The sequence below is a fragment of the Lissotriton helveticus genome, chromosome 6 (assembly GCF_964261635.1).
Source record: "Lissotriton helveticus chromosome 6, aLisHel1.1, whole genome shotgun sequence".
Taxonomy (NCBI): Eukaryota; Metazoa; Chordata; class Amphibia; order Caudata; family Salamandridae; genus Lissotriton; species Lissotriton helveticus.
The window spans coordinates 517,530,190-517,551,963 of record NC_136067.1 but is presented as its reverse complement, the minus strand read 5'-3'; the positions used below and the strand labels follow the sequence as shown (position 1 = coordinate 517,551,963).

Genomic DNA, 21,774 nt, shown 5'->3' with positions numbered 1-21,774 from the left:
TTTTTCCAACTCTCTTTCCCAATCCAGGCCATCTTCAATAGCTGCCTGTATGGTGCCCATTATCACCCGGTTGAAGCGCTCCACCTGTCCATTTCCAGCGGGGTGGTAGATCGGGGTGTGTTTCACCTCAATGCCGTTCCTGCGGGTAAAGGCGATCCACTTCTCGGACGTGAACTGGGGACCATTGTCGCAGGTGATGATCCTTGGGATGCCTTCGCTGACGAACGTGGTGCGCAAGAAACGTATCACTGCCTCAGTGTCCACCTGTTCCAATACTTGCAGCTCCGGCCACTTGGAATACTTATCAACTGCCACTAGCACATATTTCGGAGTGCCATCTTTGTCCAGAACTGGCCCCATTATGTCCACCGATAACATTTCCCATGGACCCTCCGGAATAGGAAATCTTCCCAATGGCGGCCTAAGCATGCTTTGAGACTTGTCAGCCCTTGCACAGGACTCACAGTTACGCACGTGCCGTTCAACTTGTGCATCAATGGCCGGCCACCAGTATGCTTGTCTGGCCAACGCTTTAGTCTTAGTGATCCCTTGATGCCCTTCATGGAGTAAGGACATCAGCCGTTCCAATATGCTCTGGGGTGGTACCACCTTGTCTCCACGGAGTAGGAACACAGGGTTGTCCGCTATTGACAGCTCCTCCCTGACTTCCCAGTACCTTTTCAATTCCTCCTTCAAATGTCTCTTTTCAGGCCAGCCATGTGTTACGTAGCCTTTCACTGCTTCCAGATCCGTATCTTCTTTGTAGGCACTTTCCCAGTCTTGGGCACTTATTACTTCCTCGGTGTCCTGAATGGTTGCTACCATATAGCCTTCCCAATCGTGCTTTTCCTCATCCTGTGCCTCGTCCATGGCCGCCGCCCTGCTCAGAAAGTCAGCCACTTTGTTCTGTGGCCCCGGTATGTGCTCAACGTCATAGACAAAGTCTAATAATCGGAGGGTCATCTTGGCAATTCTGGGTGTGGCATGATCATGTCCGCTCGACGTCAGGACGCGAACTAATGGCTTGTGATCCGTTTTGACAAGGAACTTGGCCCCCCAGAGATACTGCCTGAATTTCTCCACTGCCCAGACTACAGCCAGCATTTCCTTCTCCACCACGCTGAACTTCTCCTCATTCGGCGCCAACGAACGGGAGGCAAAACTGACTGTCGACATCTCACCCGATTCCTCCCTCTGCATCAGGACTGCCCCTAGGCCTCGGTCACTTGCGTCCGTAGTGAGAACGGAATCAGCTTTGGGATCGAAGCCCTTGAGGGGAATTGCAGTGCTCATTTCTCGTTTGAGTGCATCGAACTCCGATTGCTCTTCCTTTCTCCACTGGAACCTGTTTCTTTCCTTAAGCAGTTGTCTCATAAAGTGTGTCTTGGTTGCGAACTGTGGGATGAATTTGCTGTAATACTCGGCCATTCCTAGGAATGACCGAACATCCTCTTTCTTTTCTGGAGTGGGTGCCTCTTCGATGGCTCTGATGTTTGCCTTCTTGGGTGTTATTCCCTGTCCACTAATTTCATGGCCGAGGTATGTCACAGACTGAACTCCTAAATTGCATTTGGACCATTCGGCAGTCAGCCCATTATCCTGCAGCCTTTGTAGCACCTTGTGGAGCTTCGCGTTGTGATCTTGCATTGATTTCCCCATCACTAAAATGTCATCCTGGAAGAAAAGGACGTCCTTCAGGTCTTTCAACAGTTTGTGCATTATTTTCTGGAATACGGCCGCTGCCGAGGCAAGGCCGAACGGCATCCTCACAAACTCATAGCACCCGAATGGCGTGATAAATGAGGTGAGGTGGGTGCACGATGGGTGAAGTTTCACTTGATGGTAGGCGGACGATAGGTCCACCGTGGAAAACCATGTGACATCTTTAGTTTTTGCCAACATCTCGCTGATGCGCGGAAGGGGGAATTTATCAATGACAATGTTTTTGTTTAATTCTCTCAGGTCTACACATAGACGTACCTTGCCGTTGGGCTTCTGAGCAACCACCAGGGGAGATAGCCATTCCGCACTCTCAATCGCTCTGATGACGCCTTCCTTTTCCAGCCTTTCCAATTCTATTTGTACAGCTTCTCTGCTGCGGAACGGGATGTTCCTCACTTTGTGCACTACCGGCACCGCTCCGTCTTTGAGTTTGATGAGATGCGTGTATTTGCTCAGCTCACCTATTTGCCCGTTGAAGACTCTCGGATACGTTGCCTGCCACAACTGCACATTCTCCTTGACCTCCATGTCCATGAGTAGAATTTTCTCTATGCCTCCTGGGTTGAGTTGAATTCCCAACGCCCCCTGGTCTTTCCAACTCAGTACAGACGGGCCTTTCTCTGCGACATATAGTTTACATTGCGCCTGCCGGCCTCTAAATTCGAACATGAGCGGACAATAGCCTAGCATGGGAATCTTTTGTCCGGTGTACGTTACCGGTCTCACATCCATGGGTAACAGAGTGTCTTTGAGAATGGATGCGAAATTGTTCTCCCACACTCGTTTCTGGACTATAGATATGGGTGCTCCACTGTCCGCAATCATCTCCAGGGGTACACCACCTATGTGCATGTCTAGCCTGGGTCTATCCGTGTTGGAGCCATCCATTTCCAAAATCTGTACGTCAATGTAGAGGAATTCCTCCTCCTCCACTGCACTTTCCTGGTCGCTGGAATCACCTCCTTGCTCTTGGTCCACCAGCCGCACCACTGCGTTTTTGGGCTTCCTGCGACATACCTTCTCATAGTGCCCGAATATGTTGCAGTAGGAGCACTTGGCCCTGAAGGCAGGGCATGCCTTGTCGTTGCCCAAGTGAGAGCTGCTACCGCACCGGTAACACTGTGCTTTACCCGCTTTGTGTGGCCTGCCGTCCGACTGCGGTCTCGTATGGAACTCTGCTCTGCTACCACCTTGGTTCCTCCTCGCTTCATTCTGTTTCCATCGGTCATTTCTGTTGGGCGTCATCACTCTGCACACCGTTTGTGACTCTTGGGCATCTCTCTTCGCTGCCTGGGCGCACCTCTTCGATAACTCGGCCTTCTTGACCATCGCCCAGATCTCCTTGAGGGGAGCGTCGCCGTTGACCCACAGCTTCTCCTGAATGTGAGAGCTGGTGGTATGCATAATAATTTGGTCCCTAACGAGTTCATCATGTAAGGCTCCAAATTTGCAGGTGATGGCCAACTTCTTCAGTGCGACCACGTACTCGTCCACTGACTCACCGTTTTTCTGCTTTCTCTGAAAGAAATTGAACCTGTCAATTGCGACACACACCACTGGTCTGTAATGTGCGTCCAAATCCTCAATGGCGTGATCAAACACTTCCGTGTCCGCCGCCGTCCTCTCACCTTTCACTATGGTGTCATAGATCCTGAGCCCTTCTGGGCCTAAATTGTGGAGCAAAATTTTCTTTTTTCTTTTGCTTGTGAATGGGGTGTCACCCTCCTCTTCTAATGCCTCTAGGTAATTGAGGAAGTACCTCTTCCAGTCCTCCCATTTTCTCTCAGGTTCTCCGCTCTTCGTAAGGAATGGCACCAGCTGCGTGAGAGAATTGCTTTGGTTCGCCATGGTTGGTGTGTTCCTCCTTACTGTAGCTGCGGCGTTTGCCTGCCTGGCCGGACTGCCCGGAGCGTCCTGCTCCTCTCCGTCGTCCCCCCTGTTCTCCTCTTCGCTATCCTCCACTAGCGTGCCCCTAGTGGTGTCGGATGTAGCTTGCCTTGCCCCTACCGCCCCTGGACGTAATGGGCCTGCTTTAAGCGCCAGCGTGTGTCACTCTGCCAGGGTGCCTGGTTGCCAGATGATGTCCCTCCGCAGTGCACAGTACTGCAGTGTTCACCTGGCTTTCAGCAGTGGTCCCTCACTGTCCTTTGGTGCCCTCTGCTGTCTGGGCGTCTTTCTGGGCGTTTTTCCTGCTGGGTAGGGTGGTGCACTGTGCCTGGCCGGCTGGCTATTAATTGCTTGGCATGGGGACGTGGTGGCTCACCTTCGCGCCAAAACTTCGCTTGTCCCAGCTCCTCTGCCGCGCTCCGGAGCTTAATTGGTGTCTCACGCACGATGCGGGTGGTTTCGCTGAGGTCGCGTGTGCGTGCGCGGGTCTTCAGAGATCCCGACTCGTCGCCATTGTAATAAAGTGCGGAGACTCCGTTGTGCTTATAACTTGTATTTAATAGGAGCGCCGGGGCTGTGTGACTGCTCTTGCGGTCGGCGCCAGCAAACAAGCATGGCCGCCTTCCGCTTCCTGCCTAGCTGCTTCCTGTTCCGTCCCCGGAACAACTAGACCGCTACCACAAGTCTTCCTGGAGTGGGAGTAACAGTTTGACCTATGAACAACCCTTAAAGCAATAGGACTGTGGAAATGTTTATGAAGTGTTGTCGGTGAAGTCATTTCATTGAACTGTTTGACCTTCCTCTTCCTAAAACCCAAATAATAGGAGTAAACCTGTCGGTGTGATAAAACAACGCATGACCACTTGGGGGCAGTGTAAGCTAAAGTTTTACTAACGCGGGCATCGAAATGCTAATGTTGACTTCTTTGATTGCGACACGTGTCCCTGGCAACAGCAGAGAAGGTCATTCTCTGGCTTGTTGTGTCTGTTTCTTTATCTACATGCAGCGAAAACCCAAATATTGCTTTAGGATGGAACCAAAAATTGGAGATGGACATAAATGTTTAAAGAAAAAAATCTGAATTTCCTGTGATCTACGAAAAGCAACTCTTTTTGTGCATTTTGTTTCGCCCCCATTAAATGTAAGTGAATAACAATCTTGTCGGTTTATAGATTGCAGCTGAGATTTGATGTATTCGAAAGTATTCAATTTGCTTTGCTTGTAGCTAGAAAAGGAGGGTATAATTTGCTGCCAGCAAGATGTACTATCTAGCATTTATTATCTTCATTACCTGGCTTTATGCTATGCTGTATGCATGCGGGTATGCTATATGTATATTAACACCCTTGGATGGTTGGTGAAATGATATATGTGCACTGCTTATGTGACAAGAGCTTAGCCAACCAAATATGGGGTTGTGCCCAATGTGTACTGTTAGCGTAAGGTAAGAATACAAAGTGGTATGGATGTACTGTAGAGGTTGCCGTGTTGTACATTTGACTATACCAGATATTAAACCAGTCTTGTATAATTTCGACAGTACGCTACCCACCCTTTCACACAAGGAAAGGGCAGAATGGCAGCGGTGTTATGCATGCCACGCCAGGGCACTGTGTATATTAATGGCCCTGCAAAGCTGCACTCTTTCCTGCCAGGGCCTCAGTCTTGGACTTAGAGGAGACGATGCAGTGAGCGGATGGGAGAGGATTCGGTGAAATACTTAAGAGAGGGTAGAGATCCGGACCTCGGCAGACCGAAGAGGTTGGTATTGTAGAACAGGAGGACAAGGAGGGGAAGGTATCCTAAACAGAAGCATAGTTCCCATACAGAGATAGTTGTAGTATAATGAGTCACCTCAATCAGCGAGTTTCACTTAGTGGTGAAATAAAACATAGAAGCAGAGCATAGAGCAACATAGGGGTGGTCGGGAGTAACATGGGTGATATAGACAATTAATTGTGTTGTGGGTCTTACCTAGATTCAATATGTTAATCATAATCTATATATATTGTTTAAATGTTGAATTAGGTAGCGGCCCATGGCCATTGATTGGTTTTAAGGAAGGTTAGTTTATTATTCTACTGAAATTATAATGATCATTTGGAATACATATTATGACCTAAACAGATTTTAGGCAATTCATTGTGGGTAAAAGGCGATCCCTGTCCGGTGCTCAAGGAACATCTATTTCCTGTATGAATATTGTTCATTTTGAGGATAATTTTGGTGGCTTTTCTTCATCCTTTTTTAGCACTCGGCTTTGTCTCTGTTATTATTATCAAGACTTGTTTGTGTGCGCCGGTCTTACCCAGCCACCATTGTATTTAATCTTACTTAATTGTAGGTATTAGTTAGTATTCAAGTTACTTTTGCTCATTTAATAGAACCTAAAGGTTAAATGCAAATATGAGTTTGCCTACAGGGCATAATTTGGTCATAGGTTTGCTGTGTCCAATGCAACCTCACTCCTAGCCCTCACAACACCCATGCCTATCAAAGAGGATTCTGATGGATACTTCTAACCTCATGTTCCAAAACTTTGAATTCCCCCAGGGGCCAGACTGGATGTGGAATCTTTTTAGCAAATGCTTCTGCCCTTCAGTAAGTGGCGCCATTGGACTTCACGTTGGCTAGGCCCACCATTAGAAGTGGCAACATGGAGCTGTATACAGGTGCACCCCTGCATGCTGACGTTAGTTCCTTTTTCCCACTTCCTTCCATGTGGATTCGGAGCTCTGCTCCTGAACTTTGTTGGTGTTTTAAGGTCTCCAAGAACTATGTTTTTATGACAGTGTCCTAGGAATGTCTCAGCCAAAGACTATAGGCTTCAAGCTGTGCCACACCTGCAGGAAGCTTATGCTGGATCTGGAGCGTCATGACGCCTGTCTTTTGTATGTTGATTCCACCATGATTCAAAGTCATGACAAATTCTCCTTGATGCATCCAAAGGCTATTAGGAAGTAGGGGGCGATATTGCACTTTGCCAACCATAAGAAATGGTCCCACCTCAAGCCGGGGGGCCCATTCCACCTCCAAGTCCCAGTCACAACCATGGTCCTCATCCTCAGGTAAGTCTAGGACGAACTCCAAGGATAAATCTTGTTGCAGACACAAGAAGCCCAGCTGAGAGTCCTTACCCATTGCACTTGCTCCATGTAGAACTCATGCAGTGGATGCTCTAAAGGGACGGGTATGTCCAGACATGGGTCCTGTGCTCTCCATGCCACTGGGTCAAGCTATCTAGGCTGATGAAGGGTGAAACCCCGAAACCGGTCCTAAGATGCTTGTTTCCAGTCCAGGGAGGATCTGGTGTGGCCGTTCGGGCTGGATTGGATTGTTCCCATTGGACGCAGTGTCAAGACTGATTTGCATATGGCTGGGTTCAAACTGGAATGTCATGGGGAGCAAAACATACAATGGATTAAGGCCCAGATCTCTGCACTGGGGTGAATGTATGACATTGTTCTGCATAATGTCCGTCAATTGTTCTTTTTGCAAAGGCCTGACTCAGCACCAGTTGCATGTCTTCCAATTCCAATCCCATTCCACAGTTCGGGCTGTTACGCTCCGAATTGTGCAGACCATCCTCGACTCTGCAGAAGGCAGGGACCTTCAAAGAGACAATGCTGCAGCTTTTCGGGATAATTGCAGAACCCTCTGGAATACTTTCAGGCCCCATGAATTTGCTGGGGCTCCCCAGTCAGACTTCATCTGGTGGGTCTTGCCCCAGCACCCACTAATTATGTTAGGCATCTACCCAGCCCACCACCCTCAGTCATGCCTGCTCTCTTATCCCAGAGGCCATACCGGTACTAGTGGGATCGGTCCCAGATCTCGGATCCGGAACTGAGTTTGGCTAGATCTTGGCCAATGCCCTGCTACGATACTGTTACTAATACTCAGCCAGTTGAGTTAGAAGGTTCTCTGGCTGTGCCTTTGCCTCTGTTAATATCTTTAACACCATAAGACCTTGTTTGGCTTAGAATCAGTCACCTTACTGGACCCTCAGGATGTCCCACACGACAGAAATGATGACAAGTATGCTGACAGTTTATTGCCCCCTCACTGTACTGTTGATGGCCTATGTTTAGACCTCCAAAATGAGTCAGCTTGATACCTCGCCAGAGACGGGAATTGGACTCCCCTTTTGGTCCCCCCACCCCTCCTTTACTCTTTTAGTAGGGACAGCAGGAGTGGTATTAGAACTTCAGTCAAGGCTAGTGGGATTACATTGTTGCAGGTGGGCTCGGTAACTTCAAAACCTTTCAGTGAATTCTAGCTGTGGCTTGGAGTAAGCATCACAGACCTGCCCCGTGCGAGCCAGTCACCTTGACCCAGCATTTAGCTGCAAGTCTCTACCTTTTCTGGCGGAGTTTAAAAATATCGTTGGACCAAATGTCCCTAATGGGCAGGATGCAGCCAAGTATATTTTGATGGTCGGGTTATATATTACAGATTTTGTAGCCTTGCTGTAGCACTGCTGTGGTGATTCGTTTCCACAAATGGATGCGCACCTCAAGCTTTTATGGGGACATGCAAGCATCCCTCATGTATATGCCTTTTGTTGGCTTCATACAGGGCAGATTTAGCCTTGGAGGGGGTTAAGCACAGCTGTATTCAGTCTGTCTCCTTGGGTTTGCTCGCCCTGGCCTGCCAGTTAACTCATCAATTCTGGAAATTCGCAGGCTACTCCTGGTGCCTGTCCTAGAGCGAGAGACAGTCATCTCAGCCCTTGCACTAACCTTTCCAGCCCTTTTGTGGCTCAAGTAGTAAATAGTGGCAGCAGTGGACACAGACATCAACGACATTGTCATTCCTCATCTTCCGTTTTCCCTGCCTCTGCAAAGCATCTCTGAACTACTCCCCCCTCCCCCTTTGGGAGTCAACCACTGCCAGTGGGGTGCAGAATACACATTGACCTGGCCAACTAGCACAAGGTTATCTTTGATAGGTGGGTCCTGGATGTTGTACGTTGTTGTTGTGCTCTTCTGCTTTTCTACCACTTTCCACCTCCTCCAATCCCTCCTACTTTCATGCATACTTCAACAGAACATACCTCTATCAAGGCAAATAAGTTCAATTATTGCTTTCCAAAGGAGTATTAGAGAGAGCCCCAGAGATGAAGAGGGGCAACAGGTGCTATTCCTGTTGCTTCTTGATGCCCCAAAAGGATGGTGGGCTCAGGGCAGTTTTGGATCGTAAGTTCTTGAACAACTTCATTTGGAAGAACAAGTTACAGATGCTGACTCAGGCATAATACCTTTCTATCCTGGATGACGGGGATTGGATAGTGTCTTTACACTTACTGTGTGTGTACTTTCATGTACCAGTCCTGCAGTCCCACAGGAGTGTTCTGTGCTTCGTTGTGGGAAAGGAACACTTGCAGTTCATGTCCTATCCTTTGGCTTTACCTCGGTCCTCTGGGTGTGTATGAATGTGATGCAGTGGTCACGCCCATCATTGCAGGTCGGGAGTGCACTTATTTTAATTCCTCCATGACTGACTGATAAAGGCGCACTCTCCGCAGTCATTCATGGACCACCTGCAGAAGACCATCTTCCTTCTGTCTTCCCTGGTGTTCTTCATCAATCAGCCAAAATCCCCTCTTCAGCCGTTGCCGAGGATTCCCATATTATTTGGCCTCTGGATGCAGTGTTGCTCAAAGTTTTTCTGCCTGCTAAGTGAATCTGGGGCATTCAAGATATGATACCAATGTATGGGGTTTGGTCCTGTGTTCTTGTCTTGGTGGTTCTGAGGCTTCTTGGTCTCCTGGACTTGTGCTGGTCCCTCATGCCCATTGCCCAACAGGCTGTAAATTTGAACCTCTAACTTCAATGCTCATCACTGGGGTACCTCTTGGACAACATATGTGCATCAGACAAGTCAACCTGGGACCTTTATTGGTGGATGAAGGATTCCAGTCTGCATTGCAGGAGACCACTTACCCTGCTCCATCCAGAGCTTATAGCTTTAATTGATGCATCTGCTCTGGGCTGGAGAGGCAATAGATCAATCCTCTTTGGCTGTGTGCCATCAGGCCAGTTCCCAAGGCTTTCCTACCATCCACCAATTCAGTCCTGTGAATATTTTGACAGACAACCATGGTGTGGTACTGCAACAGACAAGGCAGTGTGGGGGTTCACGTGTGCTATGTCAACAGATATTGAGGCAGTTACACTGACTGGAGCTTCAGGAAATTTCCTAGACGGTCAACCATCGAACTGTGCTCCTGAATGCCAGCGCAGAAGAGCTCAGCAGATACCACATAGTCAAACATGAGTGGCTTCTGCACCCAGAAGTAGTTTTGTCTTTGTGCAGTGAAGCGTGCCTTGACTAGATATTTTGCTACCACCTAGAACACTCATTGCTGAGCTTTTTTGCCACAAGGTTCACTGGTGGAGGTGTTCCACTTTCATTGGGACTAATGTATTTTCTATGTGTTTTTGCCTTTGCCACTGCTTCCCCGGGTTCTGAAAATGGTCAGACGGGACAGGGCTCAGCTCATCCTGATAGCCCTGGACTGGGCTCAGAGAGTCTGGAACTCCAACCTGCTGATTATGAACATTTGACTGCCATTGTGTCTATCTCTTCGGTGAGTCTTCTGTCCCAACATTAGGGCAGGGTACTACACCAGAACCTCCAACACCTGCAACTCCAAATTAAACTCTAATGCATTTCTGTTTGTCATGTATATAGCCCAGCAAGGAATTGACATGTTCAATATTAGGCTAGATATTGCAGCCTTTTTTATTTGTCTGGTTATTACTTCATGTTTAAGGGACCAATTTTGAAGCTTTCTTTTAAAAAGGCTTATATACATATTTCCTTCTGCGCCTTTTGTTATGCCGCTGTAAGTCCTTAATTTGGTTCTTACCTTCTTGATGTGTACACATTTCAAGATTATGCACAGTTGTTCCTTGAGACTATTGAACCTGAAAACTACCTTTCCTCATTGCGATTACTCCTGTGTGCCATATCAGTGAATTGCAGGTCTTTTCAGTGCAAATGCCATATACCACTTTCTTCCTGGACATCTGGTGCTTCGGACTCGGGCATCATTTCTACAAAAAGTGGTGTCACTTTTCAAGTGGGGTAGTTCACAGGCTACTCACTTTCTTCTCTCTGCCAAATCCCTCTAAGTAGGACGAGAGGCTGCACCAATGGGGTCCAAAGAGATCCATTAGCTTTTATATCAACTGGACTATTAAATACAGATTACATGACCAACTTTTTGTGGGTACTCTGGCGCTCAGAAGGGAAAAGGCAGTCCAGAAATAGACCCTATTGAGATAGATCATTGTATAAAATGATGCTATGCATTGGCTAAAAAGGAGCCTCCTGAGGGCCTTCACACCCATTCAACAAGAGCAGATGCTTCCACTGTGAGTTGGCCACGGATGTTCCAGTGGTGGACATCTGCCAGGCAGTTACATGGATGACTGTTCACGCCTCGACTCACAGGTCTCAAAGAGGGCCATTTTGTGCAGTCTGTCCTGGTGTGAAGTCAGCTGCTCAGATCCTCAACCTTTTTGGAGGTACTTCTTTGGAATCTATTCAAAAGGTAATGAACCTGTGGTAGATTATCCATCAGAGGAACAGGTCACTTAGCTTTGGTAATGGTCTTTGTGCCGGATACTCTAACTGCAGATTTCTCACTGCTCACCCACCTCACAATTCTGTTGGGAGGACTTATAGGTGTTAATAAGGTTCTATGCTAGATTTTGCACAGTTCTCATTCTATTTTTGAAGCTCTCTCTAAGGGCACAGAATGTGACAGTGTGAAGGGATGCCATCTATAAATGGCCACTGTCATCACTTACAGAAGCAGGACAAAGCTAACTTGGAGCCTGCTTGTGCTCCCTATTAATGTGTGGGAACAATTGCTAAACGTTCTAGATCCAGTCTGGTTCCTGGGCGAATTCATAAAGTAAGTAATCTGTGTGAAATTTGGTAGAGTATCCGCCATAAAGAACAGTTCCAAAGGTGAATAATTTGTTTAATTTCTTCTTAACGGAGGTTAGAAATAAGTCCATCAAGATGCAATTTATGAGGAAGCATAAAATAATAATCTGTTTCTAAATAAGGTATAGCCAAGCAGCATCCAAGTATGACATGAAATGTACATGGTATATACCTGCACATGATGGCCAGAAATAATGTGTTAGGGAAGAATAGAATTCTTCAACACCTAAGAAAGCATTTGTGAAGTCCACCTATATGCAATGTATCAGGAACATTGAAGTTACAATATTCTGATTAAAGTGTTTATGGCTTTCCCTCAGAATTTATTTATTAGGAGTGCATAGAATTAAACCATTTTAGATGTGTTTTTTATTAATAACTGTGATTTAGTTAGCCTTTCATTTGTATTTTCCATCAAAGGTATGTAGTGACATAATGCCAGTTGTATAGTGTTGTTAATTTAGATTATGGTATGCACAGTGTTTTTTAAGAGAACTTAGTCAGATTGTCAATGTTTTCTCAATCGTTTTGCAACTCATTGCTTTAATTTCTTTCTCCCCATACTGCTATCTCATGAATTTCCTCATCTTTCTTATTCTCCCTACATCCATTTCCCATTGTGCTCTCAGTACCTACCTCCCTGTCTGTCTACCACTCCTTCCTCCTCACTGTTCATATCCAATACTCTCCATCCTCACATTACCTTATTTACTTGCACTACCTCAGGCCATCATCAACACCTCTTGCCTCCTCATGCTCTTTAATCTTTAGGATTAGTCATCTTCCTCCTCACTGCGGAAACCCACAAATATTTCCTCCTCTTCTGGGCTCTCTCTTTTTCCATTTCTTCCCCTCTTCTTCACATTCTCTTCTTCCTCCTCACACTGCATACGTCTCATATTCCTTCTCAATCTTCCTCATTCCATTCTTTCTCTATCTGCCCTGCTCAAATTCCATAACCCACATCTTCATCCTCTCAGTCCCTGGTTTCCCTCTCAGTTTTCCTCATCTGATCCCTTATAATGCACCTTCTCATACCATCAACTTTTGTGTTTCTCCTAAGCCTCTAACCTGCTTTTTTTAATTCCTCATCACCTGGAGCCATATGTATGAAACTTCCAGTTTGCATTTCCTAAATACAGTGCCATAACAAAACTTGAAGGGGCCCCCCTGCAAGGTACACAGAGGTGCTCCCGCTCCGGATTTAATCCGTAGCGCTACAGTGTGAGAACAGTGCTGAGGGGCCCCCTGCAGCTTGGGGCCCCACCCCACTGCGGGGGACGCGGGGGCCTGTGTTAAGCCCCTGCCTAAATAGCAAATCCTAAGAAATCACTATTTAGGAAATGTAAAATGGAATGCACAAAATTGTGATTTCTTAATAACAATTTCTACAGAGTCTCAGTCGCTATTAGAAAATAGCTCTTTAGAAAATGCTAAACAATTTGTTCCTATAGGCCCAAAGGCCAATAGATGCGAGTGATTTTGCATTTCAAAGGAAATGCAAAACTAAGGGTGTCATTGAGCCTAAGGCTCCTTTTGATTCACTCCCCAAAAAAGTGGTGCACGTGTAAAGGGCACAAATGCCCTAGGGGCAAATGTGCGCTCTATGGCACTACCAAAACTGCAGTTTTGAGTGCCTTTTCCTAATTTGCACATGGTTATCATCAACTTGGAGTCAATGGTAATAGCATTTCCTAAATGCCCATTTCGCATTTAGGAAATGCTTTGTACATGTGCTTAGGAAATCATAAATGGGAAATCCCTATTTGCAATATCCTATTTAGGAAATTGCAAAATGCGATTTCTACTAGGTAGAAATCGCATTTTTCAACAGCTTTTAGGCCTTTGTACATATGGAAACACAGTATTGCATTTGTTAATGGACAGAAATTGCGATTCGGTCCGTTAAGAAATGCAATTTCCTTTCGTAGATATGGCCAATATTCCTTTATCCTCACACCCCCACCTAACCCATCTCTTCAAGCCTTTCACAGCCCAAGCATCTTCGTTCTCGCACTCAAACACCAATCATCTTTGCTTTGTGCTCCTTCACCTTCCTCCTTACTTTCCCTCGTTCTTCTCACAATCACTAAATCCCAACGCTTCATTTTCCGCTGACACATCTTCAGTCTCGCCTCCTCACCATCTAATAGCAATTCAACATCCTTCTGAGATTGTACAGTACTCTCTGTTTATGCTTCTGGCTCTTCTTCCTTTAACATACTCCAGCTCCTACCTTACTTACTCATCTCTTCATCGGCTAGTCACATATCTAATTTTTCCTTGCAATTTTTTTTCCTTACCGTCCCTGAACTGCCTCTTCAGATATATTCTCTCATCCATCTCTTCACACATTCATCTCGCCACTGACTGGCCAGTAGCAGGTGGAAATGACCTAGAGAGGGACAGCGATGGGGCACTCCACAGATCAAGGTGCTCCTTTCCCTTCAACCTGTAGTTCCATGTCAGAATATCAAGTACAAAGCTATTATCCTACAAAAATATTGAAGGCAGAATATCGACAACTGCAATATTGTGGTGGGAAGTACATATCGATAAGCATTGATTAAATCTACATCTTTATACGTCATCAAGGTATACATATATGTGGAGTTACAAATCATAAATATATACTTACTTACTTATATATACATACGTTTGTATTTTTGAACTATTCATCTATTCTGGCTATAACATTTTGTAGGACAATATGTATAACCATATATATATTGACCATACCATCTCCCTCCCATGTCCTTTTGGTCTATCAGGTAGCAGAACCTCCTCATGGTTCAGGGTCAGTCTCTATAGTCCTTCCACTCTGGGTCCCACTCCCCCACCTTCGGTCCATCTCGGACTCTAGAATTAACTCCGCAAATATGTAGTAAGCTGGAAGGGTAGGGGCAAAGGTTGCACTGAGAAGAGCACTTGCCATTGCCCCACCTCTCTACCCCTCCCCCATCCGCTCCCAAGAAAAAGCTACTCACCAATGTATCAATTCACAAATACTGAATACAAGCCCTGGAGTGGAAAAACTGCGCCATGAATAACATAAATGACCTTGTGGCAGTACATTGACGATGTACTGCAACATTGAACAGGCCGGTCCATTCCCCTGCACTAGAACTATAAATCCAGTGATGGTCAAAGTAGGAATGTACTACACATGAAATGTCCACGGGTCGAGAAAAAAGGATCTACCTCAAAGGAACAGTAATCCAAAAAACCTAAAAAATCTATGTGTATATGAACGAAGAAGTCTCCTTCAAAATAAGGATACCCATCAGTCATCGCTCGATACCGCCCTAGGCATCATCTGGGCCTCCTCTTGGCATTTCCATCGTGAAGCATAAATGATGAACATAAGGACCTGATGGTGATGTCCTACATCAAATTATAGGTCACTGGATAGCCCCCTAGATGTCAGCTGGTAGTGATTTGTGATGGGTGAAAAAATTGCAGTGCATGAGTAGTGGGTCAAAAAAAGTGACTTCCAATTGGGTAAATGAGAGAAACATTATGTTTTATTATCATCACTCAAATGCCCAAGGTTAAAAATAGTGCAAAGTAAGGCAGTTTTAACAAATACCTGCCAGAGTTGTTACTAGGACGACATGTTTCGGCAGTACATACGGACACTTCTATCCTTTGCCTTCCTCAGGACCTTTAAATATAATTGCTACTGCAATGTACAACATAAACACCAAAAAGTGTAAAATAAGAAGAAAATAACCGTTTCACCTGGAATCCTAAGTGTCTAGTGATATCCTTCTGCATATGGGCTGACTGGCCACTATTTAGCAGGAGGATAAGGCCCCACCTCACCTGGCTGCGGCTCAGGGAGAAGAAGCACCGCTCTATCCGTCTGTACTCCTGACGGTCTTCCATGCCTTCTCGGGTCAAAGTAGGAATGTGTCATGGGGTACCATATCCCAGTTCATGAATCTTTATGAAATAGATTTGGGGTTTGCTCCTTATTACACTCTTGTATAACGGGCGCAGATGCCTGCAAAGGATAGCAGATTGTAAATCATGGAGCTGGTTTTATTGTGGCCCATCAAGATGGGCCAAAAATATTTAGTATCATAACTGCTCACCCAGTGTGCTTTGCTTGACCTGATTGGTAAGAGACCACATGTCTCCTCCTTATTGTGATTCTCTTATCTTTGTCAATCTCCATTTCAGGTTTCTTGCAATAATGTTTTATTGTGTTGTGTTGTGTTGTGAAGGACATTCCATAAATGAATATGCTCGTGAAGTACTAGGAACAGTTCTTAAACTATGGATACTTCATTTCAGAATCCATTTGTAGTAGAAAAAGAATTGAGATCCCGGAGCAGTTTATAGCTGGCAGCACTACTGAAGAACTCACAAATGTGCCCACCACACAGCCTTAGTGTCTGCTACTCAGTCTCATAGCCTAGATGAGTGCCACAAATAGTATTTGCTGAACAATCTAAAGGCCTGTCACACAGCCTGCACTCTCACAGGAAATTAAGATGTCTTAAACATCAGAGTGCCAAGTTCACCCAGGGGCCTGTGGTTTCACAGTGTGCTTTACTAATGAATTTAACTTAACACAACATAACATTATGCATACATATACAATCTGGAGCCCTCTACACACTAACTATACTACTATAGACTAACATATCCCCCACTTAAATTAATTTCATATTTCACTATAATAATTGACCAATAATCCTTTATGGGTTCCGGAGTAGCCTGCTACTCGCCGGAAAAGCGGTTTGATACCTCGTCAAGGTTAGTAAGCGCTATATAAATGAAATTACAATTACAGAGGGAGTAGTCTGCACATACTCATTAAAACAGTGAGCCTGAAGACTCATAACATGCACATTCAGCCTGCAACCTTTTCAAATACTCAACTAGCCTGCAGTGTCGTCTATTAACAAATGCACACATATGTGCTCACACACGTATGTACATGCGCACATATGCAGACACACCTTCACCACAGCCACTTAACGCCCTTGCCTATTGCCCAGCTTGCCTCTGTTGGCCACAGGGGGGTGGGGACTTGGTTCTCTTAGTGGCATCTTGCTGTTAGTTTCTTAGGAGCACCCTGTGATTCTCTGGATGTCACTTGAGCTGTTGGTGGTGTTAGGTAGCCCTTCTGGGGGCGGGGGGACACTGGTGTTCCTCCAGTGATGACTGTCAGAATGATAAATCTGATGTTTCCTATTGGATTGGTTGATGGCTGCCAGTTTTAGCCAGGTGGTCCGGTTTGACTACAATCAGGTATTCCCTGAATTCCTTTTGGTGACCCCTGGGCAGTAAGTTCTTGTGGTCCTCTGAAGGGCCACTGCTGGCTTCTGGTGATTTTTAATGGCTCAATGACATCCGGTGATGTACTCTGGAGGGCCTCTGGGAAGGTTCAAATACATATACAATACCTCTCTCTAGTATTTCTGGGACCCCATGGAAAGTCATGACCTCTCGCTTGGGGCTGTTAACGATGGGTGGTATGCCCAACTGTGATGTAAAATGTGTGCTCATAACTGAGTAATGTGCATCCTCTTGTATGTTGCACATTTCAACATTTATGATTATTTGAGTTATATAACATATAAAATGCTACATCAACTACTTCCCAGCACTTGCATTCTAATCAACCATGATCAATGTGAAAACAGCGAGAAGTATGGTGTGGAACTGCAAAGAAGGGTAGACATTTGCTTAGCAAGAACGAGTGATTTAGGATTTGTTCCAGCAAAGTAATTCTTTAATATTACTATTTGGTTCTTCCATTGCAGAAAGTTAGGGGCTGTCCGACATTTTGGGTGAAGTATTTTGCAACGTTTTGAATTTAAGCCGCTGAAAGACCTACCGACCTCCGTATGTTCATTGATCAGTCGCTTTTGACACAGTCTGCCACCGCACACTAAGAGCACGCCTCCACGACGCCGGAATCCAAGAGAAGGCCCTGGACTGGACCACCTCCTTCCTCTCTGGGAGAACCCAGGGCGTCCGCCTTCCCCCCTTCCGCTCCAAAGCCACCAAGATCATCTGTGGCGTACCCCAAGGCTCATCCCTCAGCCCAACGTTGTTCAACGTCTACATAGCACCGCTCGCCAACGTCGCCCGACGGCACGACCTAAACATCATCTCCTACACTGACGACACCCAGCTGATCCTCTCGCTCACCAAGGACCCCCACACCGCCAAAACCAACCTCCACAAAGGAATGAAGTCCGTCGCTGACTGGATGAGGAGCAGCCGACTGAAGCTGAACTCGGACAAGACGGAGGTCCTCATCCTTGGGTCCATCCCCTCAGCCTGGGATGACTCCTGGTGGCCGACGGCACTAGGAGCACCCCCTACACAGACCAACCACGCACGAAATCTAGGGGTCATCCTCGACTCTACTCTCTCCATGACGAAACAGGTCAGCGCTGTCTCCTCCTCCTGCTTCAACACTCTCCGCATGCTTCGCAGGATCTTCAAGTGGATCCCCACCGAAACGAGGAGGTCGGTCACCCAGGCCCTCGTCAGCAGTAGACTGGACTACAGCAACGCACTCTACGCAGGAGCCCAGGCCAAACTCCTGAAACGGCTCCATGGCATCCAGAACGCCTCCACATGCCTGATCCTCGACGTCACCCGCCACAGCCACATCACACCCCACCTGAGAAACCTGCACTGGCTCCCCATCAACAAGAGGATAACCTTCAAGCTCCTCACCCACGCACACAAGGCACTCCACGACACCGGACCAGTGTACCTAAACAGCCGACTCAGCCTCTACACCCCTGCCTGCCAGCTTCGCTCAACAGACCGCGCCCTCGCCACTGTCCCCCGTATCCGAAGAGTGATCGCCGGCGGCAGATGATTATCCCACCTCGCCGCCAAGACGTGGAGAACCCTCCCCATCCACCTACGCAGACCGAAGACCTCCTAACCTTCAGGAGACTCCTCAAGACCTGGCTCTTCGAACAGTAGCAGGGTTCCCTCCCCTCTCCTCAGCGCCTTGAGACCCTCACGGGTATGTAGTGTGCTTTACAAATGCCTGATTGATTGATTGATTGGCTAGTTGCACAATTGTATGGTAGCTCTGGAGTTGATTGGTCTCGGCAGCAGTTAGGATAACTTTAAGATCCAGAAATCACCATGATTTACACATTTTCCAGAGGAAAAAGGGATCCCCTGATATGTATGAGGAGCAGATGTGGCAGGGGAGATATGGCCTGATGGTCAGAGCTGCTGATTTAAGAGCTAGGAACCAAGTTCGAGTCCTGGTGTTGGCTCAACATCCTGTGATACTGGGCAAATCACTTTATCTTCCTCTTCTTAAAAAAAAAGACCTCGTGTAATGTAAGTTAGTGCTCATGTAAAGTGCTTCAATGTCCATGGACTAAGTTCACAAGGTATAAAAACTCCAAAACAAAAACTTTAATAAGCAAATAAAACTGCTTTCCATGTGCACTACAAGAACTTTACAAGGTTATTGTTTTAGTTAAAGAATGTTTTGCCTGTAATATTAAAATGTGAGGCATGCACAAAGCAGCATCGACAAAGGTTTATGATACCTTGTAATGCAAGCACACTATCTATTATAATGCCCAGTATCTTTAGTGTAATGAAGGGAGTTACTATTGCCAACTTGCTGACACGTAGATATATAGTTCTAGAAATCTGTGTGAGCTGACGATGGGTCTCTTTAAAAAGGTGTAAAGATTAGGGCGGAGTTAACTTATGCGGAACTCCGTGAAGTGACAAAAAAACTCTGCCGTGCTATGCAGAGTTCAGCAAGCGGCAGAGTGTGTTACGTTACACCGTTCGTGCTGCTTTTTAGCACCGAGTGTTTGTCTTGCAATGTAAAATCTGTGTGAATGGCACCATGTGCAGTGCAAAAGGGGTGCTGCTTCTTTCTGCTTCTCGAGTAGAAGTTCTACTCGAGCTGCAGCTTTCTCTACGCGAAGCGAAGGTTTCTCAACGCGAGCAGTGGCGACCATCTGTGACTGCCCGCGTTAAGAATTCTTGCTGGGAAGAGGTCTAGCGTTGGATTTTCCTCTCTTGCCAACTTAACATTGGCGAACGCGAGTGAGAAGAAAACTCCATTACGGGGAGCAGAGTTTTTCGGAACTTTGTGTGCTCTGTAGAGCACAAAAACGTCCACAAACTCTGCAAACTCCACGAATGGAGCAGAGTTCACTGCCCAGGCCTACGTTTAATACAGCCAACAGCTACGTGACTGTGGCTTTTATGTGCATTTTTGCATTCATGTTGTGTGAGCTCCACTCCTTAAAGTAAGTTAGAGTATACCAGCTGGTACAGACCTTTTGTGATGCATTAGACTTGTAGAGGAGAGTTCTTTCTCTTCAGTTTAGGTGAATTTGACCCATAAACCTGTCGTGAACTGGGACAACGCTGAATTATTTTGTCTGAATTGTTGCACACCGATGCTGATTGACCACTGCTTCCAACTTTCTTTTATTCATTTTTAAACAGTTTTTTTCTGATTATCATCGAATTTTCACATCAGATGCAGCTCTATGTTGCGGTCCACCTGGCAGGACAAACAACTAAATGTAGAGACAATTAAGGCAGCAAGGGGCCCTTGCAGGTGACAAAATGTCAGACATATAAAAGACTTTAGAAAACAACAAATTACTCAAAAAACTTCTTAAACAAAAAAAAAGAAAACAACAAATTGTTTTATGAGATGATTTCACTTCTGATATCGCTATTTATTTAGTGCTGTATTTTGTCCTTATGCCGCAGGCATTTGAGGCAGAACTGAAGCAGAATGCAAGCAGACTGCAGGCGCTGAAGGACACCGCGCGGGAAGTTTTGGAGAAATATCCCGATGTTCCCGAAGCTGCCAAGTGGAAGCAGATGTTGGCCCAGATAGGTATGTGGACTATCTTCCCGAAGGTTATCAAAGCTCAAGTTGCAGAGACTCATTTGCACTCACAGTCACATCTGAGGATTTACTGAATCCCTTTTTGGTTATCATTTAAATATTTGATTTACATTCATGAGTCTCATGAAAGCAGAGTGTTACTACATTATTTATGTGTTCGATGTGTAGGTTTACTGCGCAAGGCATGTGTCTGACACCTGTTATACGATTTACAACACATTTCTCACTTGCATTACTTGAGGAGGCTTATGTTGACAAATCGGATCACTATCAGAGGGACCTGACGCCTGCACTGCAGACGAACTGGAAACTCCTGTATATGCCAATGTGATTCAGCATGTTAGAGTATCTAGCATGATTAGAAGGGAAATGGATTCGCCGACTCCATTGTCGTCTTCAAAATTAACCAATGATTTTGCAGTTGATTTTCTTTCAATTAACTGCCTTTATCTCCTTTGATCGTAATTAGTATGAGCTAGACAGTGTATGCATTCCATACTGTGAAGTGCAGGTGGAGATAGTAATGCATTAAATGAAATGCATGCAATTCTTTTCACTTTTCTGATGCCTTTTCTTTGGGTTGTGGAGCGGCCAGTGATTATCAGTGGTGGGTATTGTGAATGTCCTATCCTGTGATGCTGGGCCTCGTGAGCCTGTTGAGTTCAGAAGGCCAGGATGTCCCACCGACAAGGTGGTTTGTGAGGAATTTGTGCAGGGAAAATACTTCACTTTCAGAGTTGTGCATGCCGGAGTGTTGTAAAGGCACATTACTGCAGTACCGTCCATTCCGAGGTGCAGAACTTGGAATGGGATGGAAGTAAGGCTCTTGGTAAATACCGCCCACCGTGGTATTGGTATTTACGGGTGCAGTACTACATGCCCGTAGCAATGGCCTTTGCCTGTATAAACTACCCTCTTAATCATACTGGACTTGTAGCAATGGGGGACACCCTTATACTACTTTGTTAAATACACCTCCTGTTAACTCAACACATGTAATAGAAAGGACTCCAGAGATTTAAAAAAAGATGCTGCTTTCCCCTTCTCAGTGGTAATTGCAGACTTTCTCCTTAACATCCAGACTTAGATCTAAATGTTGTTTTAGTTTGTGCTGTTGACTCCTGTTGTTGAAGCCAAACTGTATTACTTTTGTGTTTCACATTGGCCTTCAGTTACAGTGGGCGAACTGCACACTCAGTGTGTCATGAATAGCTGGATTGCATTAATTTAGGGTTAAAGAGGCTTCCTGTTGGGTTGTGATTCCAGCCCTGGTGCTGCTGACTGCAGGAAATGGCTGTCGTATACCTTGGCGAAGT

General features: G+C 45.9%; 1 protein-coding gene across 2 annotated transcripts in view; it reads left to right on the top strand.

The window, feature by feature from the left end:
• Positions 1-21,774, top strand: part of DST (dystonin) — a 1,569,532-nt gene that overhangs the window by 1,088,489 nt on the left and 459,269 nt on the right. For both annotated transcript variants that reach the window (XM_078647976.1, XM_078647975.1), the window contains one exon: positions 20,317-20,446. In XM_078647976.1, coding sequence (XP_078504102.1) covers positions 20,317-20,446 — 130 coding nt within the window. The remainder of the gene's footprint in view (positions 1-20,316; positions 20,447-21,774) is intronic.